Consider the following 23900-nt stretch of genomic DNA (forward strand, 5'->3'; position numbering starts at 1 on the left):
AAAAAAATAAGGTAAAAGGTAAGTACAAAGGAAGCTACTCCACTCTTGACCCGGGAAGGCCGACAACCCCTGCAGCCCCAAAAAGCTGGCTTTCTGAGCACGCATACGTATGCACACCCGTGCGCTCGAGGAGCTCCGGCAGGGGGCAGTATCGCGACCCGGAGGGTGTTGCGCTAGTCGTCCTCGCAGGGCGTAAAGCAGCGTTGCTTTACGGCTCCCGCCTCCGCCGTAAAGCCGGCGTGCGCACGTGCGACAACTTCCAACTAGGAGCCTTGGGTTTGGATGGTGTGTTTTCTTTTTTTGTGGTGGGGAGCTTGACGATTCCGCTATGGGCAAGCGCCGGAGCCGTGGCCGCAGCCAGCTGCTCAGCACAATGACCAAGAAGCAAAAGAAGCACCTCCGCGACTTCGGCGAGGAGCACCCCTTCTACGACAGGTCGGGGAGCGCGGGCCGCCCGGAGAGCTGGTTCCGGCCGGGATGGGCCGGTTCGGGTCCGGGCAAGCCCGGAACCCCTCTGCGGAGGTGCGCTCTGCACCCGGACCCGCCGAGACAGCGGGCCTGTCATCCGACCTCGCGCGGGCTGAGGCGGGAGATCTCGGCTTAGCCCAGGCAGGGCACGTAAGGGTCTCCAAAAACAGGACAGGAAGTCGAGAGATAAAGTTGGCCACAAGAGGTGAACCCCGACGTGTCGTTAAAAGCCAGTTTCTGACTTGTTCTTTCTGACAAGATGTCATTGAGCTCTTTTTGTCTTCTGGTCACCTCTGCGTTTGTGCATGCAGATTTTTTTTTTTTTTTACAAGGACTGGATATTATTCTGTATTGGACATTTGTTTTTTATCTACTTAAAGCAGAGTCGTTCGTTCGGCCTTTTCGTGATTGTTACAAACCAGCAGCAAAAGTTTTAACATCTATTTCTTTTCAGGGTTTCCAAGAAGGAAGTCAAGCCGCAGATTTGTCATCTGGTAATGCTTTCTCCTTACAGTAGTTGGGATTGGGGTGTTACTTTTAAGCTTGGGTTTTTCTGTTTAGGATGTGAGTTGTGATTTTAGTAATGCTACTTAATTAGTTTAAAAATGATAAAGGCGATCATAGAAATTCCCATGTGACAAGAGAAGAAGCCATGGTTGGAAATTACCCCATGGTAGTTAAGCTCTGTTGATGGAGTTCATCCAACAACATCCTTCCTTGTGCACTCACCATGCAAAGCTTCACACAGTGGACAAGGGGCCCCACAGACTCAGACAGTGGCACTTGCTTGTAATTTTCTTCTTACATGAGATGTAAGTAAAAGCCCATAACCTGGAATTTTGTTTGTCGTTTTTCTTGCTATGTGCTGCTAATATCAATTAGAACTATAGCTTTGGTTAACTGTTTTATGTAAATTTCTTGCTGGACTTGGTTCAAGAGAAGAGGTGCTAATATTTGCTGAAAAGCTCATGGGCCTTTTGTTTGGTTTGTCTGTGAGTTAATGTACATTCATTTTAAAAGGTAGTGGGTTTTCTTAGGACTTTTCCAGTCATGATTATCTGATTGTGTTCATCTTCTTCCTTTGGCTATTTGCCTCCCACCTCTGCTTGTCCCTTTCCTCTTCCCAAATGCTTTTCCTTTTGATTTCATGCATTTAATCTAGCTTCCTCGTGCAAGAGGGAACATACTTGTCTTTAGTCTGACTTATTTCTACTTAATTATCTCCCATTCTAACTGTCTCCTTGTATGTGATATAATTTTTTATAGTTGAGGAAATTTTATTACTATGTATTCACATTTTCTTTAATTCCCACTTTTCTTTTAGTCAGAGAGTTCAGATTCTTCACATTCTGAAAGTGAATCAGAGAGTGAACAAGAGCACGTTTCAGGGTATCACAGACTGCTTGCTACATTAAAGAACGTTTCTGAGGAAGAGGAGGAAGAAGAGGAGGAGGAGGAAACTGATGAGGAGGAAGAGGCGGAGGATGGCAGTGCTGTAAGTGATGCAGAAATGGATGATGAAGATGGCAGTGAGGATGCCACTGTGGAAGAAACAGGAGAGTCAGCTGAGACAGGGGAGCGTAAGTGTTTGGGGCTGGCCTGTCCTCTTGGTTGTGTTGTGTGGGTTGAGTGAGAGCATGTGACTCCAACGCAGAGGTCCAGCCATGTTGGGTTTGGTTATGTTTTGAGTATCTGATGGGAACATAGGATCCTCTCATCAGGAAAATGCTGTTGGCTTACTCTTTGGGCTACTTGGAACCTTGGGTAAGACCCCTTGGCTTATCAGGGGAGCTTCATGTGGTCACTGTGATAGCTCGGTTTGCTGAAGAGGTTGCTCTCTTCAGTAAGTGTCTTAGTCAGGGTCTCTATTCCTGGACAAACATCATGACCAAGAAGCAAGTTGGGGAGCAAAGGGTTTATTCACCTTACACTTCCACATTGCTGTTCATCACCAAAGGAAGTCAGGACTGGAATCCAAGCAGGTCAGGAAGCAGGAGCTGATGCAGAGGCCATGGAGGGATTTCACTTACTGGCTTGCTTCCCCTGGCTTGCTCAGCCTGCTTTCTTATAGAACCCAGGACCACCAGCCCAGGGATGGGCCCTCCCACCCTTGATCATTAGTTGAGAAAATGCCTTACAGCTGAATCTCATGGAGGCATTTCCTCAAGGGAGGCTCCTTTCTCTGTGATAACTCCAGCGTGTGTCAAGTTGACATAAAACCAGCCAGTACGGTAAGAGACTAGGTTTGATGGAAGGTAGTCATAAAAAATACAAACTTTCATGTTGTAGATTTGTTTCAGTGAAGCAGCTGAAGAGGAGATGAGGCTGCCCTCACTGGGTCCTTAAGGAGAGTCTTGAGAGGCACTGGGATTGAGAACCCAGATGGCTTCTGGCTTAGGGCTCAGACTAAAACGTTAGGCGAAACGATAGGCGATCTTCTGTGCCAGGGAATCAACCCCAGGACCTTGTGTATATCAGATTGAGCTCCTCTTCTGAGTCAAGGTCTTACTGTATCAGGCTGGCATTCCCCTCATAATTCTACTTCTGCCCTGGAAATACAGGTGTATACCTGTGAATGAAGGCTTTTCCACCCATCCCCAGATCCCAAATAACTACTCTGAGACTTGATTATTTATAAATAAATACCTGGGCCATAATCCTGGACTAGCTTATAACTTACATACCCCTTTAGTCTATTATATGTGTGCCATGTGGCTGGTTAGTTACCTCTCCTAGTTTCATACTTTTGACTTCCTTAGTGTCCAACTTGACTCTCCCTCACCTCACTAGCTCCCCAGAGTTCCTCTCTCCCTAACAGAACTCCCACCTCTTCCTGCCTTTTTATTGGGCCATCACTTTTTACTAACAGGCAATGGGGAATGCTTCTGCACAGTACGTTAGAGATTCTCTCTACACACCTCGAAGCCTGTTTTGTTTTGTTTTGTTTTTAAATCAGCCTCATTAGAATATGGTTATATGCAGTGGAATGAGTTTTGCATGGCTGACAAGGCAGTTCATTGGGTAAAGCCTCCTGCTGTGAGTGGATCTCACATGAAGGTGGAAGGAAAGAACCATATCCACAAAAACAGCACACGCTGGGCTAGGAATGAGTAATAATTAAGTGTGCCTAATTTCTGTATTCAGTTTGGGCTTTGACAAACGTGTGTCTTCCATGACCTCCAGAGATGCTCATCCTTCTGTCAGCACTGATCTATCTGATTCCGTCACTGTAGATCAGCCATGCCCATTACAGAGATCTGTGCAAACATGGTCAAACATGCAACCTTTCAGAGACAGACTCTTACTCTGTAAACCTAGTCTTGAGTTCACTGTGTGGCCCACACTGGTCTCTAATCATGACAGTTCTGCTCCATCCCCCTTCTACCTCTCACCACTAAGGGATTGCAGGTGCGCTGTGCTATATGCCTGGCTTGTGTCTATGTTTTGCCTTTGTGTTACTGTTCTTAATTGTTTGCTTTTAGTTGTTGGATATATGTGGGTATCTTCTATGTCTCACTACCTCAGTCCTGTTATTCTTACAGTCTTCTCCTTTTTTGAGACAGTATCACTGTGTGTCCCTGACTGGAGGCCTGGGATTTGCTGTATAGACCAGGCTGGCCTCAAACTCACTTCCCAAGTACTGGGATTTAAGGTGTGCACCACCATTCCTCCTAACATAGTCTCCATATTCCCTCCATCCCTCTGTGATGCTGGGCTTCATACATGTCAGGTAAGCACCTTTCCCACTAGGTTACATCCCTGGCCTTTATTTATTTATGTATTTATGTATTTATTTTCTGCTAAGGCCTTGAGAATGCTGGGCAAATAAATTTTTTTTAAAGATTTATGTATATGAGTACACTGTAACTGTCTTCAGACATGTAACCAGAAGAGGGCATCAGATGGTTGCTGGGAATTGAACTCAGGACCTTTGGAAGAGCAGTCAGGGTTCTCAATCGCTGCGCCATCTCTTCAGCCCAGCAAATACTTCTTTAAAATCTTAACCTGTCATATGTTTTGCCTAGTTAGCTTTACTGAGATAAAAATCTCTTGCCTTGCTGGGCACAGCGGCATACTTTTAATCTCATCATATGGTAGGCAGAGGCAGGAGGATGTCTATGAATTCGAGGTCAGCCTGGTCTCCATAGTAGGTTCTAGAATACCTGAAGCTACATAATAAGACTCTGTCTTCTATCTTCAAAAATAATTGCCTAATTTTTAATGTTTGGAGGTCCTTAGTGCTGGTTTTCTTTGCATTTACGTGTTTTTAAAGGAAAACAAGTTTTGTTGTTGCATGTTTTAATTATAAACATGTGTTTTACTTACTACAGAAATGTAAGGGCCTGTGCGTGCAGCACAGTGGTTGAGTTTATCCCCAGCACTACATAAAACCAGCTGTGGTGGTGTGTGCCTCTGATTCTAACACTTGGTGAAGGTGGAGACAGGAGGATTTATAGTCTTACTTACAGTACTGGGGATTGGACCCTCCCCCTGATTTGCTACTGAGTTCTGTCCTCAGACTGGACCTTTCTCTCTGTAATGCAACTCTGGATTCACATTAGTTTCTTGGCTATATGACACCCTGTATTAGATACTCCGTTGATAGACATTTCAATTGTTCCATGTTAATTTTTACCATAATTCAGGCTGCTCTGAACATCTTTCATGTGTATCTTGGTGCAATATCTTAGAGAAAGTTCTAGAACTGGGTATTTTAGAATTCTCCAGGGTAATTCCCAATTAAGATACAAATTTATTTTAAGGAATTGGATCGTGATTACCCAGTGGGCTGCAGACTTCAAGTCTAAAGGCAGTCAGGCAGGAGCCCCCAGAGGAGCCACTGTTAAAGCTGGAGTTCACAGACAGTTGCTGGAAGTCTTCCCCTTAGGGTGGAACTGCCTCTTGTGTTTACTCCAAGCCTCTTACTATGGGAGGAGCCACCACGAGAGGAAGGCCAGGAGTTAGCTCAGCTGGTACTGTCTGCCTAGCATGGGGGAGAGCCCCAAGTTCCATCCTCCGTACTGCATTCACCAGGCAGAGATGGAACATAGATACAATCCTAGCATGCAGGAGCTAGAGATGGGAGGGTCAGAAGTTCAAGGTCATCCTGAGCTTATAGTGAGTCAACTAAGACACTAATCCACAGAAGACCCTGACTCAAAAAATAGAATAGTCACTTGACTTCCTGCCTAGAAATCCACCATTTGGAACTTGAATTAATCTAGTAATATCCCAAAGTTGAAGCACGCTCCAGGCCTGAAGCCCAGCTTAGCTAGAGTTTACTTTTCTCAAGTCTGCAATCAGATTTAATTCTGAAGGGTCACATTCCCTGTGTTACCTGATTGTTTAAGGATAGTGGTGCACACCTTTAATCCCAGTACTAGGGAGGCAGGAGTGGGCTGATCGGCCTCCTTGAGTTTGAGGACAGCCAGGGCTATACAGAGAAACCCTGTCTCAAATACATACATACATACATACATACATACATACATACATACATACATGCATACATACATACGCATACATGGTACAGTGAGCATCAGTGTTTGATTTTGTCAACATTTTATTATGAGTAAATTGTTTATTTATTTTTGAAAAGTTTCACTCTGTAGGCCTGGCTGTCTGGAAATTGCTGTTGACCAGGCTGGCCTGGAACCCCTCGAGCTCCATCACAACCCATCAATTTCACAATCTTTTTCATTGTTTCAGGTATGTCTCTAGCTGACAGCTCAAAAGGAAAAGATGGTGAAGAGCCACCTGGTACATCACAGAACTCTTCAGAGTTCACAGATGTGAAACACGAGTCACTGTTCAGCCTGGAAACCAATTTTCTAGAAGAAGATAGCGGGGGCAGTTGTTCCCAGAGAACATCCCAAGGTGAGAGTGGCCCCTGTTGTCCCAACCCTCTAGTGTGTAGGGCTGTGCACTGATTGTGTTGAGTCTCTTGACTGAGGGAGTGCAGTAGAACCAGCTAGGTAGTGACCACATGGGGAGCTGGAGGAGATATTTCTCACGTTTGTGCTTCTCAGTAGTTAGTGTGGAGGTGAGGACTGAGTAGTTGGAGAAGAGGTTGAAGAGGGGGAAGTGGGGAGGCTAGTCCCCAGGCCTCACGCCTCTAGACTTGAGTCTGAGAAAGACTTTACCCTCCTAATGGGCAGAAGAGAAGGGAAAAAGTGCTTTCTCAGCCACGCTTCTTCATTAGAGCAGTAGGTTTGTGAGGCCCAGAAATGGCCAGTCTGAGTGTTCTTATTACTAGAAGGAGCCCCAAAGCCACCACCCCCAACACCTTTCATGGTCATTTGTCTGTGACCAAATGACAGCCAGCTGGACATGGGGTTTTGTAAATCGGTCTATACTGGTGGGAAGTTCAAGATGGTACCCGTCTTCTCTGCCTTTCCCAGTTTTCTGCAACTGCACTTCAGCATGGATGAAGCTGAGTTCTAAAGTGGCCTAGTTACATCTGCTGGCTTTTATATGGGAGTAGAGGTAGAGTTTGTTGAATCTTAGAAACCACGTTCTAACTGAGAACCGTGACATCGTGGGAGCCTGGACAGAAACAGGAAGCCAGCTGTTCTGAAGCCTCTGCACATTGGCTGTGCAGATGGGTTGGCTTAGGCTTCCCTGATGATGTTGCTTGCGTTCTCTTGGGCATTTACTGCACATGCCTGCCATTTGGATCCTTGAGCAAGTTACCTACTTCACTTTGCTGCCTCTCAGCAGGAGAGCACAGAGGGAGGGCTGGAAGTCACCTGAGTGCAGTAGACTACATGGCCATCACACAGCTTAGGGTATCTGCATGCAAGAGGAAACGTTTGTGTCATTTCTAGTTCAGGTGAATCTGAGTCTTGCTGTGTGTAGAATGCATGGAGCCTGATCTCATATCTTGCCATCTACCAGATAAGATGGGAACATGTGCTGGCTTGTTTGGATGTATGACATATGGTAGTAGCTAAGAGAGCTGTGGCTGTCTACAGACAACCAGCTCCAGCCTCTCCCTAGAGCCAGTGCTGTGCTTGGCACAGCAGACTCCTGTGGAGCACTTCCTGTGAAGGAATGACATTGTACAGCTGAATGCAAAATGAAAGTGTTTCCTTTGTTGCAAAAGAAAGACCCATAAACAAAATTTAGGGCTGTGTTCACAAATTACTGAAGAAGTAGTCAAAGCCTGAACTTGGGGCTGAGATGCCAAGTGATGAGTGTGTCCTTTGAAGGCTCAGCTCCTCAGATGTGGTTCTGGTGCTGGAGAATGAGAACCAGGGCTGGGAAGAAGGGTGAGTCAGAACTGGGAAGATTAGCAGGGCAGTCTCAACAGAGACCAGAGATAAACTTGTCATTTTCCAGGTGACTAGAGATGAGTCTGCCACTGAGAAGACTAAAAAACCCTGCCATTGCTCACTTTGCTGATCACTGTGTTCTGCATTAGATCCGTTTCAGCAACATGTCAGCAAGGAACTGAAAGACAAGGAAATTCAAGCTGCTGCTTCAAGCTCTCCAGCTACCCAGCAACTGAAAGTACGTATTGCTTGGTTTTCTAGGCATGGGAGAGAGCCCCACAGAAACTGGTCTTTGGTTTATTGGCATATATTAATTATTCATAATGGGTTTCATTGTGACAGACATTGAGCTTGTGAGTCCTCTTGCCTCGGCCTCCCAACTGCTAGGATCATGGGTATGTAGTCCCATGGAGTAATTGCAGACACATACTTAGGTGTAAGAAGTCAGTAGGGATGTCTCTGGTACTTTTTGCCAGTTTTGCCCATGGTACCATGCAGCAGAGTACAGTACAGTATCACAACCAGAAAGTGGACAAAGATGCTGTTTATTGCTGCATGCTAGGCTAAGTACTCCGTCTCTATGACACCGCATTCCTAGGCTTAGATTTTCTGTACAGTGTTTCTTCTTACACAGTCCCATTCCTACTAGCATGGTCAAGTTTTGGAACACTCCAGAACTGTGTGGTCTCATTAGCAGGGTCTCACAATGTAGTCCTGGCTGGCCTCAAAATCACCAGAGATCTGCCTGCCTCCGCCTCCCCAGCACTGCATGGGACCTTCCCAGTCCTGTGGCTCCTTTTCACCATGCTCACTTTCACACTCCTCATTCCTAGTGCTATAACCTCTTGGGCTCATTTTTGTTTCTGGCTTGTCAGTTCACTGTTGAGTAAGTGGAGTGGCAGGGTGGGACCTCTAAGGAGAGCTGCTTCATTGAGCACAGTTCCCTGGAGAGTTGCCAGGCTGCTCAACTTCTGTGCCCCATTTCTTTTACTGTTGAGTTACTGTAATTTTAGATTGACAATGTTTTTACACTGAAAAATTTCTAAACATTTATTTCACAAAGTAATGTCCCTTGAGTCCTATTGGGTATGTCTCTAAAAGAGAGAAAGGAAGCAGTGGAGAGTGAGGAAGGGAAAGGACAGATCAATTCCGAGACAGACACACCCTTGTGACACATCACATTGCTGACGATACTTTAATAATTCTAAAGCAATTTTGACTGTTCCTGGACATGTTCCTGGGAACAGTAGGGGAACACTAGGGACAGCTCAGGTATGAAGTCAGGCTTCAAACTGTCCACTGCTTCTCTAACTGTTGTCTGGATCCTCTTGCCTCTGGGTGAGGGAAGGGGGATGATCTGTGGGTCATCAAGTACTCTGAATGTCAGGCCTTGTTACTCAAGTCTTACCTAGTTCTCTCGATCTGTCTGCCCCTAGTGGCCAGTCCTGGGACATCTTGTCTTTTCATCAAAGTTCCAGAAGATGGAAACATTTAAACCTCCAAAGGATATTGACCTAAAGTTACTTCATCTTCAGAAGCCTCTAGAATCCACCTGGGCAAAAACCAATAGCCAATTTTTATCTGGTCCTCAAAAATCAAATAGCTCCTTTACCCCACTCCAGAAAGAGCTGTTCTTAATTATGAATTCTTACCGGGACCTGTTCTACCCTGAGAGGACTGCCCTGAAGAATGGAGAAGAAATCCGCCATGTGTATTGTCTGCATGCCATAAACCATGTCCTCAAAGCCAACGCTCAAGTGCTGGCTAACAACAGTAGGCGCCGGAGCAAGAAGCTTGGGGTGGGTGAAGATGATGACTTCAGGGACCAAGGGCTCACCAGGCCTAAGGTAAGTGGCAACAGGAGAGTTGTTGTCAAGAAGGCCATGAGGCACTGCTGAGTCATGAGTGTGTTGACAGCTGACTAGTTAGTGAACCTCAGGTGAGCAAATTAGGTGGGCCAGGCAGTACAGGACAGTGAAAGGAGCTCAGATGCTCTCAGGGATGAACCCCAAGCACACATAAGCACCCATCGCTGGTAGTCTCTTCTTGGTGACTTTTAGCTCACTAGAACCCAGTGAATTCTTTATCTGGTCCCTGTATGTGACAACTCTGAACACAGATTCATAGAAGGACCTGCTAAAGCAAACGGAAAAAGCAGCAGGAGTGGGGCCAGAAGCAGGCTTTCCACCAAGCTATATACAGAGAAGCCTTCAAAACAGAGATCCCTGAAAATTGTATTTGCTTGTGTTCTCTAGTCTGACCTCTGGCTCATTTGAAGTTCTAGTTGGAAAGGAAATGGATTTAATTCTGTGCACATTTTTCATGATGCTGAGGACCAGTCTTTGTTCTCACACTCCATCTGTCTGTTTGCAGGGGTCATGTTTTCAGACTTTGTTGAATTCAACAGGATTCAAGGGTTTAAATATTAATATGGCTCTTACAAGTTTTTTGAGTATGGTGCTTTGATAGCTGGGGAAACAAAGTGTGGACATATACTTAATATCACCACCAGGACAGTAATTGAACCTCTTGGCATACAGGGCAATTGCTTACTTCTCCTTCTTCCTTCTTCTCCTCCTCCTTCTTTGATTTACTTATTTATTTTATATATGTGAGTACATCATCACTCTCTTCAGACACTCCACAAGAGGGCAGCGGATCCCATGACAGCTGAGCCATCATGTGGTTGTTGGGAATTGAACTCAGGACCTCTGGAAGAGCAGTCAGTGCTCTTAACCACTGAGCCACCTCTCCATCCCAATTGTTTACTTCTTTGACCATCTGGTTGCATTTCTAGGAGGCTACCTCAGACGTGTGGGTATAACAGTTGAAGCTGTTTGTCTCTGTGTGTACTGTATAGGAGAATCAGGTTTGTGATTGGAATCTAATGGTTTGACTAGGGTCACACCGTTGATTGAGTCTATTTGCACAAGAATAATAGGTAGTTAGAAATTAGCTCTTTATTAAGTAGCTTCTGATTTTCTGTTTAGCAGAAACTTATACATTTATTTTTCAATTTATTTAATTTTATGTGTATGAGTGTTTTGCCAGCATGTATGTATATACACCACATGCATGCCTTATTCATATGGACGTCAGATCCCATGCGACTAGAGGTAGGATGGTTGTGGGCCATGAAGTGAATGATGAGCGCCAAATTCTGGTCCTGTGCAGGAGCAACAAGTACTCTGAGCCACTGAATCATCTTTCACACATCATCTTTAAGCATTTTTAATGAGGCTTGAAAAATTGAGTCCTGTTTTTCCAGTTCAGAAAAGTGTCATCACTGGGTTTTAAAAAAAAAAAAAAAAAAAAAAAAACTATTATAGAGAATATACTAAAAAAAAGTGTTTTGTTAATCCTTTTCTGTATCTTTTTCTTACTCTGTTTTTGGTGTGACACAAATCATGACTACAGAAACATATGGAAGAAAGCATTTAATTAGACTTAACAGTTTCAGAGGGGCAATCTGAGGGTGGAACAGGTGGTGGCAGGAACACTGAAAGCTCACATCTTGGTCCACAAGTAAGCCTGAAAGAGGCACATGAAAAATGTAGAAGTCTTCTGAGCCCACCCTCAGGGACACACTGTCTCCAACAAGTCTACACCTCCTAATCCTTCCCAAACAGCTCCACCAACTGGAGACCAAGCATTCAAATGCACAAACCTATAGGAGCCATTCTCATTCAAACTACGACACTGCTTATTTGTTGGAGTGGATCTACTTTCCCATCAAAGACCCTAATATATTTCTGTCCTTGCTTCCACTGCTGCTATAGGCATTGCCTTATACTGAAAGGTATTTTTCAATTTTGCTTGAGAAATGTCTTCCATAGAGCCGTGGGCCTAAAAGTTTATAGGATTGATTTGTGTGAATTCAGGAGACACTTGCCTTCTAGTACCGAGCCAGGTATTTTGTTCAGATACTTACTTACCTCTGATCTGCCATTGCCTCCCACAGGTACTTATAGTGGTGCCCTTCCGTGAAGCTGCTCTTCGGGTGGTCCAGCTCTTCATCAGCCTCCTTGAGGGGGACAGCAAAAAGAAAATCATTGTAAGCAATAAAAAGAGGTTTAAGGGGGAGTATGGATCCGATCCTGAGGAGAGACCTCCCAACCTGAAGAGGCCTGAGGATTATGAAGCTGTGTTCGTAGGCAATATTGATGACCACTTCAGAATTGGTAATCATTCTTGTCAAGGTGGAGGTCCTTGGGAAAGCTGGAGGGGGTCCCTGACTCAATCTATTATCAGAACTATGCTTTTGAGGCCTTTGTTTATGGGTGGAGACTCCAAGACCATGTAGAAAGGCCTTGTAGAAATGGTTTGGTTGCAGCTGGTATGCATCATAAGGCAATCTCTGCATCTCTCGGAGAGTTGAGGAGGCCGAGAAAACTCGTGTGTGTGGGTAAGGTGGGTCTCCATGCAAGGTGGGTCTGCAGAGTACCCACCCAACCTTATATACACACCCAGCTTTCATGGGTAAGGTGGGTCTCCATGCTGTCTGCAGAGTGCCTACTCAACCTTAGACACCCACCTGGCTTTCATGACTGTGCTTGTCTCTTTCAGCCCCCTTTACCTTTATATGCTTTAAGTTCTTGATATAGTGTTCATTGCTTATATTGGGCCTCATTTACAAACATTTACTGAGCATGGGCAAGAACCTGGGGATTAGAAGTTAAAAGCTTGTATGTTGAAGAGAGTCTATTCTAGGATACAGCAACTGTGACAATATGCTGTTTTTCAGGAGTGGCGATACTTCAGAGGAGCATCCGTCTCTATGCTCCATTTTATTCTTCCGACATCCTCATTGCCTCCCCACTGGGCTTGAGGACCATCATTGGTGGTGAAGGAGAGAAGAAGAGAGATTTTGACTTCCTGTCTTCTATTGAGCTTCTCATCATTGACCAGGCTGACATTTATCTGATGCAGAACTGGGAACATGTCTTGGTAATGCTGGGCATTCTCCTTGGGAGGGACAGCATCCTTGTTCAATACATGTTGGATGGTTTAAGTCTAAAACAGTTATTTGTGTCACATATCTAGTCAAAGTCAGCTTGGTGAGAGCACTGCTGTGTCTCAGGAATTGTCCACCCCTCAGTCTGGAAGTAGGAAGTCACTCTTCATGTTCTAGTTTGTGAAATTTTTCTGTTCCTCTTCTACCATCAGGGCAGTCAATTGTTAAACTACCAGAGAGGGGGAAATTTTTTATTGTTTTCAAATTTCCCCAAAAGATTTTTCCCCATCAAAGGTCTCTTTCTAGTAAGGATGGTTAGGTGGGTGGATGGAAATCCTCATCGTGAACCTGTCTGGAGACAAGGCCTCACATCAAGATGGAAAACATGACATAAAGGGGCAAGGGCTTTCTATGTAACCCAGGCTGTCCTTAGATCCTATCTTCCTGCTTCAGCATCTGGAATGGAGTGCTGGTTTTTTAGACATGCCCAGCTGCCTAATATTTCTTGTTGGTTAGGGTTTTTTTTGTTTTTTTGTTTTAGATTTTTTTAAAGTTTTATTTGCTTGTTTGTATGTCACATGTGTGGGTGCCAGAGGAAGTCAAATGATCCCCTGGAAAGGATCCGCCCAGTATGGGTTCTAGAAATAGAACATAGGTCCTCTGGAAGAACAACAGGTGCTCTCTCAGCCCTGACTAGCATTTCTTATGTGGCCCTTGTTTCCTTGGAAATGTTTCCTCAGACTCTAGTTTTGTAGACAGTGGAACTATTCTTACCTTAGAGCTATGATTCTAAGGCAGATGACAGCTCACCTCTGCTTCTACCTAAAGACTTAAGAATTTTACAGGAAGTTTGGGTACATCAAGGACAGTTGATACTTACAAAGTGAAAATAAATTTGTAGCAGTTGAGACCCTTGGAGTGTGCCCTGCAGTGTGTTATGATGCAGCTGAAATGACTAAGGCAAGCCAGGTGTGGGAGCTGACACAGGGTTGCAGTACCTTCATGCCAGACTGGACTATACAGGGCTTCAGGCCAGGTAGAGTTACCCAGCAAGACCCTGTCTCAAGAAAGAAAATGAACCCAGAAAAGGTCTATTGATGGAGAGCATATTCTTTATTTTGAGCTAGAGCACATGTCATAGCTTTTAGCCACTAGTGGTACTGTTTTAGTTTTCTGTTGTTTGCTATGCAGGGAATTGAACACAGGGTCTTGGGCATAGTCAGCAGAAATCTGTCACGAAGCCATTTCTGTCTCTGTTATTTTGAGATCCAGTTATTGAAGGACAGAGGTTCTGCTTCCCATATGGCTTCCGTTTTTTGTCCAAGTCTGAGATAGCAGCCCTCAAGTAACCAGTCTGTATCACAAGCTCCTTTTTACATGAGTGGGTTTTTTTTTTTACACTTTCTATTTTGTTACTGTTTTTCTCTGTTAACATGTAAAGTGATGGGTTTTCTGTGACGCTCTCATGCCTGTGTGTCAGACTTGCTGCGTTCACCCTGTCTGCTCCCTCTCTTCCCTCCCATCGGTCCCTTCAGTAGTTTTTGTGGTCTTTGAGATAGTCTCACTCTGCGGCCTAAGCTGATCTCAAAACTCACTATGTAGCCCATCACAGGCTCACATCCTCCAGATTACTGGGGTTTCAGGAGTGCACCACTATGCCCAATTCCAAAACGTCTTCTTAACGGAATATTCCAGAAGCTATGTTTTTCTTTGGAAAAGCCTGGGGATGACCAGTTTGTCCTTATATTCTTAGTAGAGTGATCGGCTGGTCTTGAGCAGGTCACCCTCTGAGCCTTATTTTTCTACTGTCACTTGGGAGATGGTAACACATACTTCATGGGGTAAAGGGGGTGATGGATTATAAATGCTTATGGGTGCCCAATACACATGCTCTGTAGAACTAATGTGGTATTTTTCTCCAAGCATTTGATGAACCACATGAACCTGTTACCCTTGGACTCACATGGAGTGGACTTCTCTAGAGTACGTATGTGGAGCCTCAATAACTGGTCTAAGTACTACCGCCAGACCCTGCTCTTCGGTGCTCTGCAGGATGCCCAGATCAACTCTGTGTTCAACAAGCACTGTGTCAATGTTCAAGGCCAGGTGAGTCCTGTGTCCTCAGACTGTCCTGAAGCATAGACTATGTTGGGTCATGAAATGCCAGAGTTAATGGCACACAATCAACAAAGGATGTTCTTACCTCCTGACAGGTGGCCGTGAGGAATGTCCCCATGACGGGCTCCATCAGTCATGTGTTGGTGCAGCTCCCTCACGTCTTCCAGAGAATGGAAGCACAAGACCTAGCTTCAGTGATCGATGCCAGGTAACCCTACCCACACACATAGAGCGCCATCTGATTATCAACTTCGGTCCCCAAATTGAACGCAGCCATACCCTTGATAGAGAAGGAATCAAGCCAGGCAGAAACTAGAGCTCGGTCTTCGTAGTACGGCTAGAAGCAAGATTTGGGACCATTGCTACAAAGCAATTTTGACAATCTTGACAAGCAAAAGTTATTTGCTGCTGAGTGAATGAGGGGTAGTAAACTACATTAGTTCTCTGACGTATATGAACCAAATCTGCCTTTACACTTAACTGTTAGCACCTCATTTTCTACATGTTCATCAGTTTTATATAGTTTTTGAAAAGAAGCTCTTTGGCATCAGGGATCTCTTGGGCTGTGGCTGCTGACCCCACACACTGTTGCTGCCCTACTATGAGTTCAGCTGTAGACTGTTAACCTTGTCCTTGGCCTTTCCTAATCAGGTTTCACTTTTTCATAAACAAGATTTTGCCTCAGTACCGGGATGCTGTCATGTCTCACACACTCATCTATGTCCCCTCCTACTTTGACTTTGTGCGTCTCCGAAATTACTTCAAGAAAGAAGAGCTGAACTTCACACACATCTGCGAGTATACACAGAGGTCTGGGGTCTCCAGGGCTCGACACTTCTTTCTCCAAGGAGAGAAACAGTTTCTGCTCCTCACAGAGCGTTTCCATTTCTACAAAAGGTAAGACAGTATAGACTCCACCCACTGAGGGTCCCAGGCAGGCTCTATGGGACTGTGCATGCTTCCCTTGTTTCTGCTCTGTGGAAAAGCCACAGGGGTTGGTGATGCTAGACTCTGTCTTGTGGGTTGGTGGTTCATTGGGAAGGTTAGAAATTAAGCTTGAACCCTATGTGGACTGGAATGTAGCTGTGGTCCAACACCTCACAGAAGTCAGTCCACGATTGAGGAGCAGAAAAGGACCAGTACAGGAAAGCTTGTAGAGGTGGATGCTGAATGCTGGTTACATCCCTGAGGAGTCATGCCCAGGTGGCTGTCTTACCCTGGAAAGTCCTGGACCCCTTGATGATAACGGTAGAAAAATCTCAAGGGGCTTAGGACTGAGTGATGTTAGTGTTTGAGTGGGTGCTTAGAATTGACTGCCAGGTCACTAACAGAACATCTTGGCTACTTTCTGCTATTGATTTTTAAGTCCTGATTTGCTTGTCAGTCCTGGACGTGCTAGATGGTTATGGCCTGAGCTCAGTTCCCAATGAGAGAACCAACTCACAGCTTCCAGACAGCTGAACTTTATGTGCCCCAGGTCCCCATCAGGTGTCCTGCAGCCAGATGCAAACCTCTCTCATGATTTACTATAGGTATGGAAATTGAGTCCAAATCCTTCTTTCCAGTTAATAACGGTGGGATTTTGACTTTCCTGCTTTTATTTTGTTGTTGTTTTTATTTTATTTTGTTGAGAGAAGATTTTACTTAACCCAAGAAAAATCTCAAACTATTTAGCCAAACCTAGCCTTAAATTCCTGATCCTCCTGCTTCTGCCTCCCAGTTGCCAAGATTACAGGTACACACCACACTTGACTGATATTTCTGCTTTATCAAATTGCCTATACCAACAAGGATCTGCCAGGCACACAAAGCCTTCTAAGCTTTGAGGGACACTCAGCCATGCATGACCATGTGGACCTTTTTGTTTATGCTGGTATCAGAGGTGTTTTCCAAACATGTATGCTTTCCTGGATGGGGAAGGAATCCTAGTAGCCTGGTTGGGCTCAGCAGATTAGGCATGGTGACTTTTTAAAATATGTAATGTTACACAAAGATGTAGCATTACATGTAATAAATTGCTGAAAAATAAGTGTGTGTTTTTTGGCGTCCTTCTTGGCAACCTGTGCTGCTTGGCCAGGGAGCTCCTAAGTTCCTGCCTCTGGCTTTATTGTTTCAGAGAGTTGTTTCCATTTATCATAGAGTTACACTTACTGAAGGACTTGGCTTTCTTTTTCTAGCAAATGTCAGCACTGTCTGCATGGCTGGAAATTTTTTCAGTGTGATTGTAGCCATTTTAAACTGAGCTAGACACTGCTTTCCAGCAGCAGCTTTTCAAGGAGAGGGCATGTGTGAAAGGAGCCCTCTGGAGAGTGATCCCCACGCAACGCTCTTCACACTGATCACTGAAGCACGGTGTATAGCCACGTCTCAGGTGAAGATGGACTACAGTGCAGTAGTGCACATCTCCACCATGGCTGATGACCTCAGCGCTTCTGTCACATCACTACCAAGGAGGGCTGGAGAGATGGCTCAGTGGTGAAGAGCACTGGCTGCTTCTCCACAGGTCCTGAATTCAATTCAAAGCCACCTACCCAGCAGCTCACAGTCAGTGCCTTCTGGTCTACGTGCATACATGCAGACAGCGCACTTGAGCATGTAAAAATCACCTTTAATCCCAGGACTCAGGGAGGCAGAGGAAGTCGAATCTCTTGAGTTTGAAGCTAGCCTGGTCTATAGAGTAGGTTGCAGGACAGCCAGAGGTACACAAAACAAACAGACAAGTTACTAAGGACATGGTGAACATTTTGGTCTGCAATTTCTTTGGATTCAGTTTTGTATTTAACCTGAAAGGTGGAAACACCAGAAGGCATAGGCTAGAGATGGAATCCAGGGCCTTGCATGTGTTGGGCAGGTTCTCTCACTGAGCTCAGCCTAGCGTTAGAGGATGTGTGTTATTAGAGGGGATCTTGGAGTTCTGTGAATCCATGTCCAGGTTCTTCATGTCTCAGACATGTCTTTGACAGAGTTGAATAAGACAAAAAAGCGAAAGTAAAGGTAGATTTGTTACAAGTGATAGTGTAGGAAGAGTACTCCCAGGGTGGAGCAGGCAGCAGCAGGGTCATGGGCCGGGGCTCTAACTTCTTCCAAGTGGAGGGGGCTGAACCCCAGAGTCAGAATGCAGTGAGCCCTTCAGGGACAGATTAAAGGCCTTCACTTTATTTGTGTCCAACACCACTTTAAGCTGTGTGTTACAGGGTTGAGGTGCCTCAGGCTGCTGGGCTTGCTCTGTTTGTCACAGTATCCAGCAGGACAGTTGGCTGTGCTGAGCATGAAAGCGGAAGAATGAAGGCGTCTCAGAGCTGGGTGGTTGTTGGCTCATGACTTCTCTTCCAAGATGGCTCATTGTACTTATTTTCCTGCCCAGTGCTGCAGATTTGAAGCTATAGACAAGTTGTAAACTTGATGTAGGCTGCTGGGCTAGGGCTGGTCCTTACTGCACTTGTGTGAGTTCAGGTTCTAGAAGTGATGGACACTAGGTGGACCTGGTAGGCGTTCCCATGGTAAAAGAGACTGTCTGATGAGGGAGTACATACGCTATACAGTATTTGCAGTATATAACCATTTGGTTCTTTTTTAGTTATGAAATGGACCTCATTTCCTTTTAATGAGCATATAGTTCTTGTTTTTGGTTTTCAGTCTTTGCAGTTATATGGAGCCCTTCATATCTATGGGTTCTCTATTCTCAGATTTAACCAACCATATATTGAAGAAGGATGTGCATTGGTTCTGAAGAGCAGACTTCTGTCTTGTCATTGTTCTCTAAACAATACAGTTTTTAAAAATTTATTTCATGTGCATGAATGTGCATATTGTGTGCCTGCTGCCTCCAGAGGGCATCAGAACCTAAAACAGGCATGGACAGTTGTGAACTGGCTTGAGGGAGCTGGGAACCAGACTTGGGTGCTGGGATAGAGCAGTGAGTGCTCTCAGCCATAGTTTAATAACTTCACATAGATAGCACTGACACTTGAAAGAAAAACTTATCATAAAGGTTGACTACAGCTGGAAGTGTGTACCTTGACCTTGTCCCTTTGCATCTTCTCCACAGCCCCCTAAACCCCATTCCTCCAGTCAAGAGCTGGTATGCAGGAGGCTTTGAGCGAGACACACACACACACACACACACAGTCTTTTTCACTGTGTTCTCTGTGGTTTTGTTTGCACACACTCTGAGCTGGATTGTCCTTATGGTCAGATGCACCTGGTCTGCTGGCAGTAGTGTGGGTGGCTGTTTCTGTCTTATCTGGATTTGGTAGTTGCCATAGCAACCTTCCATCTACCACAGGATTCAAACAAATTCCTGTAGCAGATAGAGTGCTTAGCTTGGTGTCTGAGGTACTGATGAATTTCTGGGCACACTAGTCTCTCCGGACAGAAGTATGTAGGTTCTGTGCGAATATTGCATCATTTCTGAGCACCAGCAGTCACTGCTAAAGTGGGGCTCTGTGTGTTTTTAGTGGTGGTGCTGGTGATTTTGTGTGTGTGTGTGGCTATTTGGTTTTATATTTAAAGTAGGGGCCCTTGTAGCACAGGCTGGCTTCGAGCTTTCTCTCTAACTGAGGATGTTCTTCTGACCGTTTGACCTCCACCCCCCAAGTGCTGACATCACAGGTGTACATCACCACACCTAGCTTGCTGTTGTCTTACCAGCACATTAGGACAGTGTCCTTCAGTCACTACAGAGTGTTTTGTGTGGGAAGAGAGGAGCTGGAAAAGTGGTTCATTGGGTATAAGAGCATTGAGTTTGATTCTCAACACCCACATGATGGACACACACATCTGTAGTTTCAGTTCCAGGGGATCCAGTGCCCTCTTCTGACTTCTACACACACAGTACATAATACATACTCTTTCTCACACTTTTTTTAAGGAAACAATATCATGGTCGGTCTCCAGAGAGACCAGGATGAATTGTGAGATAAAGGAAAGGATGTCATCTGTGAATGAGGTAAAGTTCCCACTGCAGTGTAACCGTCTGCGTCCCAGACATTCTAACAGGAAGTTCGGAGCCTTGTCAGCAAGTCTGTTGCTAGGTCCCAGGGAGACCTTCGACCTTGACTCCAGCTGTTCAGAGTGTCTACAGTCTGCACCCCACAGTGCTGCAGGGAATGAGATGGGGACTTGTGAGCTGCTGAAATTAACTGCTTTGTTCTGATGCTGAATGGAACCTGGGCCAGGATCCTATACAGTGACGAGAAAGGACCAGCAGGTGCTATTGGCATTGTGTAGATTATTTTATGCCCTGGCTCTGACCTTATCCCTGTTGTACCTGATGATGGAGAGAATATTGTTACGTGTGAGTTTTTCTGGCAGAATTTTTTTAAATCTTTATTTGGTGTGTGTGTGTACAGATAGCAATCAAGCCATCTCTGTAGGTCAGCTCTCGTGGTATGTGGACTCCAGGGATTGAACTCAGGATGGAGCTCGGGTTACCGGGCTCAGGGGACAGTCCCTCACCCGAGGAGCCATCACTTGTCCTCTCACAGCTGTCTAGTCCTATTCTGCCTTCCCGTTACTTCACCCACGCAGAATGGGCAGGTGTGGTGGTGACACACAGCTGTGACTCCAACATTCTGGAAGGTGGAGGCAAGTGAATTGAGTCCTTGGCCACCCTTGGTTTCATAATGAGTGTAAGGCCAGCTTAGGTTATGTAGTAAGACCTTATCTCTAAAGAAGTACAGGGCTGTTGAAATAGCTCAGCCAATAAAGGTATGTGGAGCTCCCATAGTGAAAACATAGGCAACTGACTCCCATTACACACACACACACACACACACACACACACACACACACACACACACACAGGAATAAATGTAATCTAAAAGTTTGTTTTAAAAGAATCAGGTGTTGTAGCTCAGCTCACCTGGTTGAGGCCAGCCTGGTTTACACCACAAATTCCAGGCCAATTAGGGCTCTGTAGTGAGATTCTGCCCCATTAAAAAAAATATATATATGTATATATGTGTGTGTGTGTGTGTGTGTGAGAGAGAGAGAGATAAAATACAAAGTTTAAAAGTTGGGTTGGGCATCGTGGTGCAGTAGTTTCCTGTGAGTTTTTCTGTGAGACCAGCTAATCTACTATCAAGTTCCAGGTCAGCAAGTTCTCTCCCCCAAGAAATTTTTAATACAAATTTCTGTTATCATTATTGTAAACTCAGCATCAGGAATTCAGTTTTATTCTCACAAAAATAAACTGTCTAGCTCTAGGGTAACTTTCTGTCCATGGTTTGTGCTCTTATTCTTACCCAGACATGTAGAACCATGTGCCTGTGAAGCCATTGGTAGCAAAGCTCCTGCTGGCTTCTTCATGCCCTCTCCCTCTCTCACAGGTACACAATAAAAGGCATCAGGAACCTGATATTCTACGAATTGCCGACATACCCTCACTTCTACAGTGAGGTCTGTAACATGCTGAGAGCCACCAGCAGAGGAGAGGAGGCCACGTGGACGTGCACTGTGCTGTATTCCAAGTATGATGCCCAGAGGCTGGCTGCTGTGGTTGGTGTGGAGCGGGCGGCACAGATGCTGCAGTCTCCAAAGAGTGTCCACCTCTTCATCACCGGAGAAAAATGAGTGTGGAGTGGAACTACATTGGTGGACCTCATATAGTGATGTGTTCACTGCCCCGGGAACAGGCTCTAGACAGTCTGCAGCCCTGTGTCCTGCAGTGTGACCAGTGTGGGTAACCACAGCTGTCAGGGCCAAGAGCAGTTAAAGAGCTGCCACACGCAGAAACCAACGGAAGCTTGTGCTCCTCACATTTTGTAAGCTTTAACTTCTCAATTGTGATTTTAATTAAGTTAATGGTTATTTTATGTGCATTGGTGTTTTGCCTGCGTGTATGTCTTCTATGTGAGGGATCCCGTAAAACTGGAGTTGCAGACAGTTGTGACTTGTCATATAGATGCTGGGAATTGAACCCAGGTCCTCTGGAAGAGCAGCGTGCTCCAGCCTGCTGAGCCGTCTCTGCAGCCCCATGGTCTTAATTTTGACTTGAGGAAGATTCTCTGATTTGCCTGTCCATTTTTCCTAAAGCATTGCTGTTATTGCCGTGGGACTGGCTGCGTCCTGGGTAGTGTCCCTGTCTTGGCACTTTACCTTCCTAGCCAAACATTTTAAAAAGATTCTACTCTAACCTAGAAGTATACAGCTATTGACTGATCTTTTTAGATTCTTCCTGGTGTTATAGCAGCTAAGACACATGTTTACCAATCATGTTATATAAAGCAGCATTTATTTCTACAGTTGAAGCAGCACCATTTGGGACCCAAGGATGATTCTGTCCTCAGCCCCAAGTTGGTTTTTGAATTGTGCAAAATTAAAAGTGAAAGTAAAACGAAAAATGTTTTAAAATCAAGAAGCATTGCTTTAAACCTTACTATAAAAACAAACACGATTGCAGATAACCATCCCAGGTGACCCTTGCTTCAGTGGAAGGAAGCTTCAGATGACAGGGACGTGCGGGCCTGAGCCTGCACTGCTGTGGAGTTGACTGCCAACCTCACAGGTCTATGGCCTTGGTCTGGACGGCAAGAGGACACAGGTAGGACTGTAGGTTCCATCAAACGTGCTGTGCCCCTTGTCTTGACCTTGACACACTGAGGCCAGGAAGCCCCTCAGATGTTTCTTAGGTGGGATTTAAGGGCACCTGTAGCAGGAGCATTGTTGAGGTGATGGCTGCAACCTCACTGGGGGGTCCTGTTAGGTCTTTTGGCTCTGATTGCATCACTGTCCCTTGACTGACAGCCTGTGTGAGTTTGACCAACTTCCACTCTCAAGTGAAAATTTAACTTCTACTTTATTCTCTTTAGTCTCTCTCTCTCTCTCTCTCTCTCTCTCTCTCTCTCTCTTTCTTTCTCTCTCTCTCTATCTCTCTATCTATCTATCTCTTCATTGTTGGTTTTGTTTCTTTTTAAGGTAAGAGTGTTCACCCCAGGCTGGCCTGGGACTCAGGGCAATCTCTCTGCTCTGGAGTTCTGGGAACACACGCCCGAACCGCCATGCCTGGCCGTGCTCTTTATAGACATGGCTTCACTTTTCACCGGTGGGCTACAGTATTGCCCTCATTACTTTCTCAGGAACTAGCCTGCTCTCAGCTGTGACAGTGGGACCACCCTCAGCTGGACCGCATGCCCCCTTTACATGGGAATTGCATTTCCTGACAAAACAGTCAGGTTTCTAGCCCTGTCTGGTGAGGACAGCTCTGTGTGCCCCAGGTCTTGTTTTTGACACCTCCCCCCCACCCCCCGCCACCGCCTTTCTTGTTCAGGATGACCTTGACCTTGAATTTTTAATCTCACCGCCTCACTCCCCAAGTGCTACTATCACATTTTTAAAATTAATTAGTTAATTGATTAAACAATCATTTCCCTTTTCACATACGTTACTTCCCTCCCCCTCCATCCCCTCCTCCAGTGTCTGTGCTGGTAGTTTCTCAGTAGCTCCTTTGCAGCCCACAGTGTGTGGAGTGACCTCAGTCCCGGGAAGGGAGGCATGTAAGGTGTGCTGTTCAGACTCCACACAGTGGTCACAACTGCTTCAGCTCTTTTCCTTTTGAGGAATAATGACAGTGTGACCTCAGCAGAGACCTTATCATTGAGCGCCGATGCCCAGGGGGTACATATTCCTACTCATTCACACCTAAGAGGACCAACGGGCTCCAAAGCTTTGATTCCCTGATTGTACCTTTTGTGGGGGGCAAGGAGACGGGCTGCTGAGGGCAAGGGAGAGGCAGTGAAGGCTGATTGCCTTCTGCTGGGCCTTCCTGGGATCTGTCTCCAGATAGCCCAGGATTAGATTTGTTGAGCTTATGGTCTCCAGATGACAGAAGGCCTGGGGAACAAAGCAGGACTGGGAAGTTCTCTACACCTGTCTGAAGAGCCATGATGTGTAAGTTCTAGGTGACTGTGAAGTCCCAGAAGACCAGAAAGAATGTCATACTGTTCAGGGAACATCCTCTGATCTGAGGCCTCTAGCCTTCCTTCCCTTTCCCCCACCCTTCAACCCATTTCCTAGATGCCTGTCGTTTGTGTTAGTGTTAGTGACCCTATGTCTGCTCATGCTGCTGTGGGGCTTGGGATCATGTA

At 45.5% G+C, this 23900-nt stretch overlaps 1 protein-coding gene across 2 annotated transcripts; it reads left to right on the plus strand.

Moving 5' to 3' along the window:
* The first annotated feature begins 270 nt into the window (after positions 1-270).
* UTP25 (UTP25 small subunit processome component) lies at positions 271-22040 on the plus strand. 2 transcript variants are annotated; one of them, XR_013974946.1, is made up of 12 exons: positions 271-435; positions 923-962; positions 1793-2048; positions 6178-6345; positions 7892-7980; positions 9179-9589; positions 11704-11923; positions 12487-12689; positions 14620-14802; positions 14910-15022; positions 15488-15711; positions 21144-21157. XR_013974946.1 is itself a non-coding variant. In XM_080913147.1 (12 exons), the coding sequence occupies exons 1-12, from the start codon at positions 329-331 to the stop codon at positions 21385-21387; spliced, it is 2280 nt and encodes a 759-aa protein (XP_080769273.1). In that variant the 5' UTR covers positions 271-328; the 3' UTR covers positions 21388-22040. The 2 variants fall into 2 exon arrangements, 1 of the variants encoding a protein (XP_080769273.1); XM_080913147.1 differs by having other exon boundaries at positions 15466-15711; positions 21144-22040.
* Positions 22041-23900: the final 1860 nt, after the last annotated feature.

The sequence above is a fragment of the Micromys minutus genome (assembly GCF_963924665.1).
Source record: "Micromys minutus genome assembly, chromosome: 1".
In the NCBI taxonomy this organism is placed as follows: Eukaryota; Metazoa; Chordata; class Mammalia; order Rodentia; family Muridae; genus Micromys; species Micromys minutus.

What these genes read in the sequence shown, in the direction of transcription:
- UTP25 (XM_080913147.1), top strand. Translation starts at nt 329, where the DNA reads ATGGGCAAGCGCCGGAGCCGTGGCCGCAGCCAGCTGCTCAGCACAATG. An exon ending in AAGGGCTCACCAGGCCTAAG is followed by an intron (nt 9,590 to 11,703) that starts GTAAGTGGCAAC and finishes TGCCTCCCACAG; the next exon opens with GTACTTATAGTGGTGCCCTT. An exon ending in TGATGACCACTTCAGAATTG is followed by an intron (nt 11,924 to 12,486) that starts GTAATCATTCTT and finishes GCTGTTTTTCAG; the next exon opens with GAGTGGCGATACTTCAGAGG.